The following is a 13,758-nucleotide window of genomic DNA, read 5'->3' as shown; positions in this document are numbered from 1 at the left end:
CCAGTGACCCCGTGCCAGGAGACCAAGCAAAACCCAGCTTTGACACAGAATGTCTGACTGTAGTCGTAAATGTTTTAGGAGTGCAGTTAAAGTGTGCACCGGGGGTATGAGGGCCTTCAGTATGAGAATGACCTGAGCTGTTGCAGGGGCAGATCCAACAGCTCAGTAGAGTTTGGGGGCCCAGTGGGTAGGGATTCAAGTCCAGGTTATAGCTGACTGAATCTGAGACAGACGGCTGGGACAGATGAGGATTAGTCTTACGCTTTGATCAGAAGACCAGGAAGCTTTCATTGCATAGGGACAATGATTGGTAGTGACTGGACATTACTCTTTTGAAACCATTTCTTTTCTTTGTCTGTAAAGATGCTGGATGGGGATTTATTCTCATGGAGTGCTCAGGCTTTTATCTCTTCTAACTTCTAACAAGTACACCAGGAAAGTATATTCACGTCATGCGTGTGCATGCATCAGTGTGTGCAGTACCTTCACATCAGATGTGTCTCTCTGGCAGTTCCTCCAGGCGCGGGACACTGAGGAGAAGGTGCGGTCAGCGTGGTCAAACTTCCCTCCTTGGAAGTTCAGAAAAAACGTGGTGAAGGGTTCCTGTGGATGAGAACAAACATTCTTTAAATCTGAGCTCTGGGTTCTGCTGCTGTGCAGTAAATCTGTAAATGGCAACACCTATTGTGATTGGTAAAATAGAATCCCTTGTTAAAAAAACAACAACAACAAAAACATGCAATAAAAGTCTGTTCTCCCTCTAACAGACTGGAACCTCAAAATGAATCAGTGGAATAATCCCAGTGAGCTACTAAAGCCAATACAATCTTGCTACTGATGCATTTCTAATCATGTATAATCTTGTTAGGACCGAATCAATAGCTGTCTCTCTGACGCAATAGCCCCCAAGTGACATGGACACAATATGCTTGGCCACAGCTTCAAACTAATACTAAAGATAGCTAATTAAGTTCAGTCTGAAATGACGTACACCTCATTTGTTTAAAAAGTGTAAGAGGTTAAGCACATTGTATTGTGGTTAAAACACACAGAATAGGATTATGTGCATGGTAAAAATCTCACAAATAAACACATAATCCCCCCCAACATTTTTTTCATAATTATTGCCCAAGTAGTTTTCCGTTACTCTGATGAGAGTTATAAGTGAGGGTTTCTGGTAAAGTGGCTTTGGAGTAAGCCTGCTAATGATGTGTAGGGATCAATGTGGTAACTCTACTGGGAGTCACAGAGACAGTGAGCTACTGGGACAATAACAGGAGAAAACTGCACGTTGGAGGAACTTAGTAACCTCCCTCTCCCTCGAGTGCAGTATGGAAAGATGGATGGCATCCATTCAACAAAAGGCATAGAAAGAGAGCACTCAGGTGCACAATGTATGTACACTGCATATAGCCTCAAAGATAAATCAAATCGCGTAATATCTTGTATTCCTCAAATATCTAAATAGTTTGCTTGAGGGGAACATTTTTTTCATGGCAGACATTTAATTGCAGTGTTTTTGTTGTTTTATTGTTATATGGCAATAACATACAGTATAATAAATAATATGCAACAATAAATGAGGGACAATATGCATGTGTTAGAATATTTAGCATATCTATAATCTCAACTTTATAGAAATACATTTGTCTCTATAAAATAGGAGCCTAATTAAAAATGAATTAGTGAAGATATTAAACTCCAAAGAAAAACAATTAATATAAATCTAAAAATCCATAATAAATAGTTTGACACAAGGTGAATATGCTGTGCATAACTATACTTTTGAAACTCAGTGGAAGTGGGGCATTTTATAGCCAGTGTATGAGCTTCATTATCTCTGTGTTGAAGAAGGAATATCCTGGACTACTACACATATGCACACATAGTGTTTTTGGATGCACATTATTATTTTTTGTGATCAACCTCTTATTGAATTTGTCACATGAAAATCATGAGGCACTAGTTACTGTCGACTTTTTGCACGTACAAATCTATAAAACAAGCTATATACATACAAAAACAACTACTAAAAAAAACACTAGATACTGTGTGTGTAGGTCTTCTTACATTCCATCAAAGTGAAAGTATATCTGTGCAAGAAAATGTGGATTGGAAAGAGAACGAGCAACGTTCACGAGCAATGAGGATATGTCAAACCTCTACAGTGTATGCATGTGCTTTATGAATTACAGCTATGGATATTTCCCTGAGAGTATTATCCATTAAATTATTCAACCATTCTTTTATCAACGGAAAACCATGAGTCTATCTTTGTCTTATTACTAGCAGTTAAACTTGCAAATATGATTTTCCTCAGGGCTGCATATCAATATTTTTATGAACACTGTAATAAAAGCAACAACTAAGACTGCTGCAAAAATATTTAAAATCCACAGTCATTTTAATATCATGCATCTTTTTCCTATACATTGCACTTACGATACGCAGTAGCCACATCATGGTGAAGCTGGAGGTGGAGTAGTGGGTACCATAGTGGAACTTCGGCACCTGATCGTCCTCCCAGGACTCATAACGGTCTGAAAAGAATGCTGCCCTCTTGGGGTTCAGAGCACCAATGGGCTATGGAGAAATTGAAAACATAAAACATATTATCAGGCATGTTGAAAAGTGAAAAATGTTCTGCAACTTCCTTTTAACTGCTGCTTGACATAAAAGCAGAGACAAGAAATGACAAACACATGGCAGATAGCGACGGTAAAGCGGAAAAGGATTACTGAATTTGACTGAACACATTCACGGACCACTCTTTGAAGCATAACAGTTGCAAGGCAAATGAAGCTGGTAACCTTTGTGCAATTTCAAATGAATATTAGATGATGTTTCCCTTCAGACGGAGATCAATCCTTTCCCACAGAGTGCTTTTTAGAGGCTGTGAAACAGAGCCCCCCGCAGCTGTAGTCTGTCAGAGAAAACTAATGCGCTCCAATGAAAGAGTGCCTACTAGGAATATCAATAGCAGGGCTGTGGGTTGCTTTAATTTCTACATGTATTAATCTGTAACTAATACACTGGTCACCAGCACCATTTGTAGTCTAGAAAAATGGTTAAGTTGCATTAATTTTCCATCGCTCTACAAAACCAATAACGCTGTGCTGCTCAGCTATTATTTAAATACTCATTTATAGAAATCACTTTCAGGCTGGTTCAATTTTTATTAGTCTTCTGTTGGCTGTGCCTCATTCCCTCAAGCCCCCCTTCATCTCTCTCTCTCTCCCTCTCTCACACACACACACACACACTCACAGCAGATCAATGGTAATGGAATGATGGCCTTTTGAGGATGAGAGCCTAGTAGGGTGTGGATCAATTGGATCTCTTTCATATCATAGGGTGCCTGTCAGAGCAAGACGCATCCAGGGCCAGGCATTGATATTGATCTGTGCTATGGCTACTGTTGTGTGCTGGCGTAATGGGGCATGCTTGTGTTCATGTATTTGTGTGTAGTGGGAGTGACGCACACAGGATTTGTGCAGAATTGGTTGGCTTTCTCGGTTTGGTGTGTGCATACATGTAGTCATTTTGTTCAGCGTGTGTGCAGAGTTACACGGTGAAAGGCCTCGTGTCACCACACTGTGCAGCTCTGCGTTGACAGTGATACACTGTGGGCTTCCTCAGGGCCACTGGGGGGTGGGTGAGTACACACAGTGAATTATACATCAGGCCCATTGGTCTGATTTATAGCCCTAATAACAGTCAGCTCATTAAAAAAAGAAAAGGGAGAGGAGGCATATAAAATAAAAAAAAGACTGAAAGTGCCACAGTGACAGAGCGAGAGGGAGAATTGTGTGTGAGAGCGCGTGTGGGGGCTGTTGGTTTGCGCGGGCCCGACATTGTTTACTGCTGTAAATTACTGTGGGCCGAGCGCTCTCCGCTTACAGTAGCTTCAGCAGAGCGGCGGCGGTGGCGGCCGTACATCAGAGGCGAGCGCCCGGCAGTGTGCTGATGGAACGCCTGCTGCCGCCCCACCACAGATTGGCCTAATATGTTGTGGCAAAGAGTAGCGCTCTGATGAGGACTCAGATAAATTAACCAATCTCATAGTTTTAATTAGACTGGAGAGAAAGCTACAGAGATGAATATGTGCTGGGGCTTTTAAGGGGAAAACAGGGAATTAATCTCTGATTATTCCTAATCACTTCTTCGTCAGAGGTGGTGGTGGTGTTACAGAGACATTTTAAGGAAATAATTACAGTTGCTAAAAAAAAAAAGAGGTCAGAAACACAAAACAAATTGACATGTTTTGTACAGATTCATGTTTAAAACTGATCAAACAGTGAAACACTTATTCCATGTAGAGTGAAGAGAAGTCACTTTACTAATTCAAGTCTGCATCAGAAACTGAACCCGTGTCTTGGAAACATTACATTGATAATTGAGATTATACATAATGCTTCCTGTACTACCTGAAATGTTCTCCACGTTGAATGAGTTCAGTCAGTTCGAAATTATCCTTAGGTCGAGAACTCAAATAAAATGTGCACGTCTACTCAGAGAGAAAACACTGCCTTATGGAACAACAAGGATCTTCCTGAGAACTATTATAAGAACATTATCCAGTGCTACTTTGCTTTAAAAACAATAATGGGTCACCGGTGATGAAGTATAATGGCTTACCGGCGATTTGAGCATCACTTGGGCTTTGAGTCATAAATCAAAGGAGCCTTTTGAAAGGAGTGTTTATGTATAATGTCCTATTTAAACAGTGAAAATGGTGTGGAGGGCCTGGGGGATAAACATATGGGGCGCGTATGGTGAAATCAATACACCATTAGCTGATGTGGCTGTGAGTAGTAGGTTATAGCACAAAGGTACAGGCAACGCTCAATAAATCCTCACTATTTCTGCTGCGATGTAAATGTAGACTACCGAATCGTCGGTGAGGAGGTAAACAGTTATTTTGATAGTTTGTTGTGCTCCATCAAAAAGCAGAACAATAATGACCACGCTTTTGCCTTCAGTGCAGTTGTATGACCCCATCGACCAATTACACGCATCCTACAGCTATCTATATGTAGGACAAGTGCATTCTTGTGGGAAAATGTGTGCATAACTAGGGCGCACGAACGAGTAGGGGAGAGTTACAACACTTGCAGTCGGTTCTAGTGTGTGCTTATCGTGACTACAATGTTATCTCGGGGGTCGACGTTTGATGTCAGGTTGAGGTTAGAGTTTATGATAAGAAAGTCCCTGGGGTCAGAATGGCTCTGGCAACAGGGAACATAAATTCTGTGTGGCCTCTGTGGTGCTGGGGATGATGACAGTGTGTGACACACACACACACACACACACACACACACACACACACACACACTCTCATGGCAATTTGGCTTCTCAATGTCACTGGAGGCTTCTCAGATGACCTGTTTCTATATGAGACAACCAAACAACATGACATACAGTAAGGGGGGATAAGAGAGATGTGAATGTGGAGAAAGAGAGACCAGAGAACTGGAGCAATAAGGAGGAAACAGAGCAAGGTGGTGAACGGTGCACACAGACATACAGCACTGATGGTCAGAAAACATTAGGATGCAAAGAAAAAACACAGAGCACAGAGGATTGCGGATGCAGAATTGGGTGGGGGTGGTGGGGGTTGATTTGGGGGGCTCTGCAGTGCTGCTTGCCCTTTTCCCAGACACTGCAGTCTGCCACGGTCCAGTGGTCATACACTGATATCACACGTGTGTCGACAACATGAATAAAACAGATGTAATAAAGATTGGCCCCGCTCCCTCCCCTCTTTTTCTCTCTGCTCATATTCGGCTCTCTGAGGAGAGGAGAAACGCAAGGGCGGCAAATTATATTGTCGTTCTTCTCTTTCACACTCTCCTCGCTCCTCTTTTGCTCTCAGATTGTCTCTTTGTTTCTCCTCCTTTCACCCAATCTCCCCTTCAGTCACTTAGTCCCCGGGGCTGGGAGGATTGACTGTGCACAGCGGCTGAGCTGTCCAAGCTCCAAGGCAGTGCAAAGGAGAGGAGCGGGAGGCAGAATGAGCGCAGAAATGGAATGTTTGTGAGTTTGTGTGTGTGTGTGTGTTTGTTTGTAGGGCAAGAACAACTGTCACATTGCAGCCTACTGGGCAACATCAAGCCAGATAAACAGAGGAATTATGCAGCTTCATACGTGGGGAGAGCTACACTGGGAGGGATAAAAACAGAGCAGAGAGACACAAAGGAGCAGATGGGAAGTGAAAGTGGGACTGGAGAGAAGCTAAGGGACAAGGTGTTGACTGTTGGGGTGTTTGACTCTGTATGACAGAGCGGTGTGAAAGAATGGAAGTGTGAGGGGATGGTTCATGTGCTTGAGGTAAATGTGCAGGGCTACTGTATTGCATTGGAAGATAGCGTGCAGATGTAATGCATTTTAAGGAATGCTTAGCTCAGTCGCACCAGAATTTGTAACGTCAATATTGCAAGTAAGATTCACTAATTCAATCAAATCCACACTATCATTGAATTGGCTTCAGTAAATGTTCATTACACTTCTGTGAGGAATTCAAGTTGAAGCGAGACCCAAATTCTCACCATCGACTAATCGCAAAATCCTGTAATCTCTGACTTTTAGAGTACCGAACAGAAAATGGAGGTCTCTTATAAATTAGCGCCGTGTCAGGGGGCTATGTCCATGCTCAGACTGATGAAAGCAATGTGAAACATATTTTTGGTTTCAACAGTGTACTCTGACTGTCTTCTAGCTCATTCAATGAGTACCTCCACCTTTCTCTCCCCCTGCATGAACATGGGATGCTCTCAGGACCCAAACAAATGCCCTAGTGCAACTAAGTGCAACTCTGAAATGCATTTCCTCCATTGTCTTTTCCATTAACGCATGCCTTTTTGTGTCCATGGCTGATTTATTCAGTCATTTGGGTTCCAACAGCTAGACAGTCGCTCAATCATCTCACTCTAAAAACTGATCCTCTGTCCTCCCATCGCTGGGCAACATTACCCACGACTGATGTTAAAATGACGAGGGGCGCTGGCAAATAGTGGGAGCAGGTTTTTTTTTCCTTCTTTTTTTCTGTGCGTGTGTATGTGTGGAAAAGACAGGGAGTTCATGCAAGTAAATAATTGCATGTCTACTTACAACATGGGGGAGAATGTTTAAAGTAGTTTCAGCGGTGTGAGTGTATTTATGTGCTAGGGAGCATCTCAGGGCAGGTCCCATTGTGTTAAACCCAATCACTTGATGCCTGGAGCTACCAGGGAGTACTACTTCACTTCCTGGGGTGTTGCAGAAGGTCAAACTTGAAAGAATTCAATTATGAAGTTTGAATTATGAACAGCTAGCGATTGCTAAACCAGAAAATGGGAGTCACGGAGAGAGAACAAGTGCAGTTAAATTCTGCTTTGACTACAGCAAGGACTGCCTCATCTAACACAAGTCAACAACTAATCATGCAGATTATCTGGCTTGTATATCACCTCACATTTTGGAATGTCTGTCATAGTATTACCCCAATTTCATATACCGAGGACTAATGCAAAAGATGCACACAAAAGGTGTGTAAAACATTTAACTAATGCTTGTGTGGGTGCATTTAAACTTTGCAGAAACTTTTAGTCTTCTAACACCAATACAACCAAACAATTGAGTAATTAAATGAGGACGGAGCTTCACCTGTGAAAAGATAGCAATCGGCCACGAGTGATTAAAGAACTGGTTCACTAAACTATGATCAATGGCAATTACACAGCAACTAAATTAACTTTAAGAAACACACACACACTCGCACACACCCACACGCACACACACACACACACACACACACACACACACACACACACACACACACACACTCTCTCTCTCTTAAGTGCTCTCTTTAGAATTAAAAATGAAAAAAGACGAGGGAAGAGGGAGGAGTGTCTTACCTTGGACAGATCTCTGAAGTTGCTGGGCAGAGTGAGGTCAAGTTCCTCCGAGTCGTAGTTGGTGATAACCCAGGGGAAGACCGGGTACTGGTTCAGGTCATTATAGGTCCGACCTGGTGGAAAAAAAGAAAATGAGAAAAGAGACAGCAACAAAGATTATATATACACATCATGGGACCAAGGACTAACAAAAGCTCAACATGATTTCTGGCACGTTTCTACTGGGAGGTTTAAGCCACAATCTGCAGGTGTTCAGGTGTTTGGTGGCGTCCTCACCAGAGATAGTGTTGAGAAAGATGAGGTAATCGAAGTTGGATATCTCGCGGCGCTGCCAGCGCTGGGTCATGTTGGATGCCTTGAATAGCTGCTTTGGTGTAGCCAGGGATATGCGTCTACAAATAGGAGGGGAGAAAAACTGATCTTGAAACACTTGTAGCCATTGAAGTGTTTCTCGCACTGGCAACACATAGTGTGAAGTAGTACAGAGACACAGTCAGTCACCACATCACAAGAACAGCAATTAGCAGACTGAAAATAAAGCCTCTGGCTTATTAGACCTTTGCAATACAAATGTCATTATATGAAAAATATTTTTGAACTTAGGCCTGCTAATTAAGAAGACAAATTTGCAATACATTGGTTTAAATACACATATTTTCGTGCATGTGCGCACACTCTGCCGGGGGCATGATGTATGCAGTAGGACAAAAACAAATGACCTCCAATCCAATTAAAACAAAGGAAAATGATAGAATTAATCACTGTCAGGGTGTGAGATTATAGTCATTAGGCCTCTCAAAGGTGAAAATACAAGTGTACTACAAGACGCATTATTCATTATATTCTGTTTGGTCACCATGCAATAATGTGCATTAACATACTTTCTATGCAAGTTTCAACATTTTCTTTGTATCTCCAGTAGATCTCACCATAATCAAATGTAAACACAGAGGGGTGCCTGATTATGGCAAAATTATTTTAAAAGCAGTAGAGTAATATCTAATTATGAGCAATACTATTACATAGATAATGAAGTGTGGTTGTGCAATTATTGTTGTGGCACTGTGGCATTAAATACAGCTGGTGTGTGTGCACTGAGCTGCCCTGTACAGCTATCCTCCGGTCAAAGAGGGGAAGTGTAACCTGGCCTGCAGACTAGCTTGATAAATGAACCAAACACATTGTGTGTGTGTGTACGTGTGCGTGTGCGTGCGTGCGTGTGTGTGCGCACAAGCTGTCCATGCACTTCCTTCCTTCCTTCCTTACATGCATCCCCTTTCTCAGACTGATTATATAGACTTTATTTTCCACGGTTTCAATTGCTTTTTGTGTTTCCCAAAGATCCTAAATCTTCCTGTCTCTCATGTCACCTCCCCAAATATTCACGTATCCCACCAGACAACAACTGCCACGGCTCAGATTAATAACAACAGACATCTCACAAAACAAACTATGAGCCAAATAAATCCCAATGTGGAGAAGATATAGATTGGATCATATATTTTAATGTGGTTAAAATTCTTCCATGTTGCCCATTGTTTGCACTGTATTTGTACTCTCAAAAAAGGTCTTCAAAAGTAAGAAATCTATCTTACAGAAAACTGCAGTTATGTGTACTTTTTACCCAAAACACTAGACACATATTGACTCTTCAAGTAGGTTTAATATTTCAAGGATAGAGAGTCACATGCATTATTTATTTAGATTTTACCACCATTTACTGTATTCAACTTAAAGCTTTAGCTGGTTGCATCAGGTAACTAGAATGTTCCATAAAGGGCATTATGCAGCAAGACTTCCTGGGCACTACTTCATTTCTCTTGATTTCCACAGCACCTTGTACTAGCACACACATGCAAGCAGCTGGGTTGGGCTTGGCTTCAGCACTTCCCGGACACAGAGCAGACATGATGTGAGGGAGGGCGAGGGAGGAGGTGTGCCCTGCAGGCTTACAAGCAACTATTTGCTCCACACTGATGGAAATAAATAAATGAACTGGACTGTGTTTGTGTGAAGCCAATTATGCTTGGGGGGGTGAGGAGAGAGTGGGAGGAAGTCAGTGACCAAACCCCTGTGTGCTATGTGACAGCAAGAACGGGAGGGAGAAAATTCAGTTTGGAGGTGTACGGCGTAGAAGTATGAGCAATGTAAATGTTTTCTCATTTAATTCCCTCTAACCACCACCGTATTTCAGCAAGTTTAATGTTGCATACAAGTCTACAGAGAGATATTTAGAAGTTAGTGTATTTCTGTGTTTCGCTGTGTGCCTCACCTGGTCTGTGGAAGGCCAAAATTCGTCCCCACTCCAACACGAGGAAGACTGTGGACCACCTTTTTTACTATGGCTGCATCTGGGAAGTTGAATATGACTGCCGCTGTAGACAAGCAGAAAACAGCAGAAACATCTATTTATTATATCAAGAATTACTTTCATCGTCATTGGATCGCATAAAACGACCACACACTGCCACTCAACTACAGTATCATTACTCGAAGAAATGTGTATGAATATCCATCAGGGGGGCAATAAAAAAAAAAGGTGAAATTTGAGGAGGCGCTTTCTTACTTCTGTTGGCCATGAAGATTTCCAGAGCAGTGTTCTGCAGAAGGTAGCGTCTGGAAAAGACGGCACGGATCTCTGTGAACAGCCATTTTCCATGAAGACCTTCTGTGTAGGCTAAAATCTGAGCGACAGGACGGGAAAGCAGAGACCAAAAGGAAAAAGGGATAAAGAAAATAGAGTTAGGAAAGGACATAAAAAATAAAAAAAAGACCAGATAAGGACACAAGAGATGAGAGAAGGCGAAGGGAAGAAGAGCAGATAGAAGGCGAGGTTAGTTCATTTTTCACACACGCTGGCACGACGGCCTTAACAGCACGATTAATGTCTTTTATTGATCAGCCTCAATGAAATAGAGATCCCTTCAGCAAGAGAATAGGCGCTATTCAGCTGAAGGAAGTGAAGGAAATGTTTAGTTCACTAAAAGATAATCCATAATACAGCCTGCAGGTGACTCGGAGCATCTGAAACATATATATAGTAATGGTTTGATGTCACAAGGATGAGGATAAGAGCCTATTTCATGCTCAACATCTGATTAGACTATTTTTTTTGTATTTCCATGGAGGTAACTGACACAGGGGTCAAACAATATTATGTTCGCTAGCTCCAGATTTAAAAATGCTTCGATGAGCTTAATCTGTCCCCATGGAGATCGCGGTAGTTGTCAGAGTGACTTGTTCTGATGGCTGCCATAGAAACCAGACAGACCCAGATGCTTGGCCCGGCCCCTGCCATCAGTACTCCTGCTAATCCAGCATTTAGATTAGGGGTGTCAAACATATGGCCCGCGGGGGTCCAGTCTGGCCCGCGGGATTGTTAAAATTGTTAAAATTGCAGAAAAAAAAGAAAGAAAGCTGAGCTGGGTCTCGAACCACTGACCACTGATTGAAAAACGGGCAAGCTAGGGCTGTGCGACATACCGGTTGAACCGGTATACCAGTCTCAGTTGTGCATACGGTATAAATTGTTCACATACCGTCATACCGGTCGCCGCTGTTTGGCAGCAACAACATTTTATGTTCACAGCTTGAAGCTGAAGGAGCAGCGGACCGAGCTACTTACGTCTCATGTTAACTCATTTGACTCAAGGTGTGCAAAAAATGACATCGCCAAAAGGCATGCTGGGTAAATGGCACCGCCCACACAGGAAGACTTTTCTTGTGAAGGAAGAAGTCTTTTCCTGTGCAGCACAGTGGGCGGGCTTTACCCATCATGCCTTTTGGCGATGTCATGTCTTGCACACCCTGAGTCAACTTATATCCGTGAGAAGCAAGTAGCTCAGACCGCTGTACATGTATTTGTGACTAAACATTAAATGTTGCTGCCGGCTGAAGAATGATAATAGTCGTTACGGCCGCGCATGCGCCACTAGTATCAAGGTATTCCCCTTTGTCCTAAATCCCTCCATGTTAGCATCCTATGTACCAATCAAAACAGCTGCGAGCGGTGCATAACGATGGCAGTGACGGTCCTTTTCGACGTCAATAAATTAATGTGTTTATTTGGAAAAAAAATGCCGTGATATACCGTGAAACCGCCAGAATCTTACAAAATACCGTGATATGAATTTTTGGCCATACCGCCCAGCCCTAGGGCACGCTATACATTGACCCAGAGTCAGAATTCATTAGACCACTGACATTACTATAAATATTGCTCAACTGCGAGGGAATCTGCAGAGGAGAGCCCAGGCAGGTAAACAGTGGGCTGATGTCTGAATTTTTGGTCTTTATGTTTCTAGTTTATTGTAAAAATACCTTAAAATAGGGTTTATCATCCAAAAACCTTCACCAATGATTTAAACATAGAGAAATATTGTCATTATGTATGCGTTTATATGCTGTGATTTTACTGGTCCGGCCCACTTGAGATCAAATTGGGCAGCATGCGGCCCCTTCACTAACATGAGTTTGACACCCCTGATTTAGATGCTTAGCACTGCTTTGTTAACTAGGCTTTTGTTTCAACCTCTGCTTTAAGTTTCAAAGGCGTCCGCTGACAGGGGGCGTACAGGGATATGGTAGAAAGGTAAAAGGGCCACTTTAGGCCATCACAGCATGGTTCAGAGGATGTGCTATTAATCAAAAATATTCAAATGTGAGCTAGCAAGCTAGGACTCGTGTTAAGTTAAAGGAGCTCATTAAAGGCAGGGGACAGCAGAGGGGACCAGCTGAGGCCTTTGTCAGCCAGCTGAGAACAGCCTGTCCCTCGCCGTCTCTATGAGGAATAAGATCTGCCTGCATCACAGACTCACTTCAAAGTCTCTGGAGTTCAATTAAATGTGGATTAGTGGCTTGGAGTAGCTGGCCGGGGCTGCAACCACCAGCCTCCTATCTTCCTTAACGGGGGCTCAAGATGACTATACCAGTCACCATCCGCATGCAGCCAACTGCTCACAAAAGATGTTGTGCAGCGCTCAAAAGACTAAACGGCACAGTTTTCCTTTATCATCATTCAAAAAGTAATTCATAAGGAAAATCACTTTGCGAGAAGTGAAAAAAACATGCTTGTGCAAAGACGTTAATTTCCGATATTTAAAAATAAATATAGCTTTCTTTTTACCCAGTTACATTGAACTTACTCTCAGTGTAAACAGCATACTGAAAGTGACTCATGTCTGTACAGCAAATATGAAGTTACAGCCAGCAGCTGGCTAGCTTGGCCTTGACAGGAAACAGAGGGAAACAGGTAGCCTGGCTGCCGGTAACAACATCCTTTGGTTTTATACTTCTGTTTTCGTACGGATTAAACACTTTTTAAAATAAATTGTTAATTAGTGTCCCAGGGAGGCAGAGGCTCAAGAAAGTAATGTACAAATCATTATTTAGAAAATGTAGAGGACGTACGTTGAACAGACAAATGTCATGAATATCGTATAAATATGGGTCTGCGTAGCCGGTCAATCATCATAACAGATGTTTTTTTTTCTTTAATTCCAAAGTTACAGAGAGATAAATAGTAGAAATAGGAACTGAATTAAACATCCTCTAGTATTTGACAACATGCATAGTATAGATGTCGATGGATATATGGTCATTACATGAGATTTGTATTTAGATGTGGGCAATTTAATGTTCCATATTACAGGATTGGAATATTAGAAGACTGCATTGTCAACAGTATGGTAGCCTGTAAGTTATGAACAGACTTAGGGACATAACTAATGACAGCCATGACAGTAATTTTTCAAGTTGAGACCATTGAATTGAAACAAGCCAAGACACCAGATGTGTTTTCTCTACTGATATACATGATAGCTATCAAATTACCATGGAAAGAAGAAATTGCAGCTGGTTTCCT

General features: G+C 42.1%; 1 protein-coding gene across 1 annotated transcript in view; it reads right to left on the bottom strand.

The window, feature by feature from the left end:
- lrba (LPS-responsive vesicle trafficking, beach and anchor containing) overlaps positions 1–13,758 on the bottom strand; it is a gene marked incomplete at its 5' end in the record, with an annotated part of 181,654 nt that overhangs the window by 42,313 nt on the left and 125,583 nt on the right. Inside the window, 6 exons of the mRNA XM_079220303.1 lie at positions 484–603; positions 2,443–2,583; positions 7,896–8,008; positions 8,172–8,287; positions 10,168–10,270; positions 10,462–10,579. Of these exons, the coding sequence (XP_079076429.1) occupies positions 484–603; positions 2,443–2,583; positions 7,896–8,008; positions 8,172–8,287; positions 10,168–10,270; positions 10,462–10,579 (711 nt within the window). The remainder of the gene's footprint in view (positions 1–483; positions 604–2,442; positions 2,584–7,895; positions 8,009–8,171; positions 8,288–10,167; positions 10,271–10,461; positions 10,580–13,758) is intronic.

The sequence above is a fragment of the Taurulus bubalis genome (genome assembly GCF_910589615.1).
Source record: "Taurulus bubalis genome assembly, chromosome: 6".
Classification (NCBI taxonomy): Eukaryota; Metazoa; Chordata; class Actinopteri; order Perciformes; family Cottidae; genus Taurulus; species Taurulus bubalis.
This window is presented reverse-complemented; position numbering and strand designations above follow the sequence as displayed.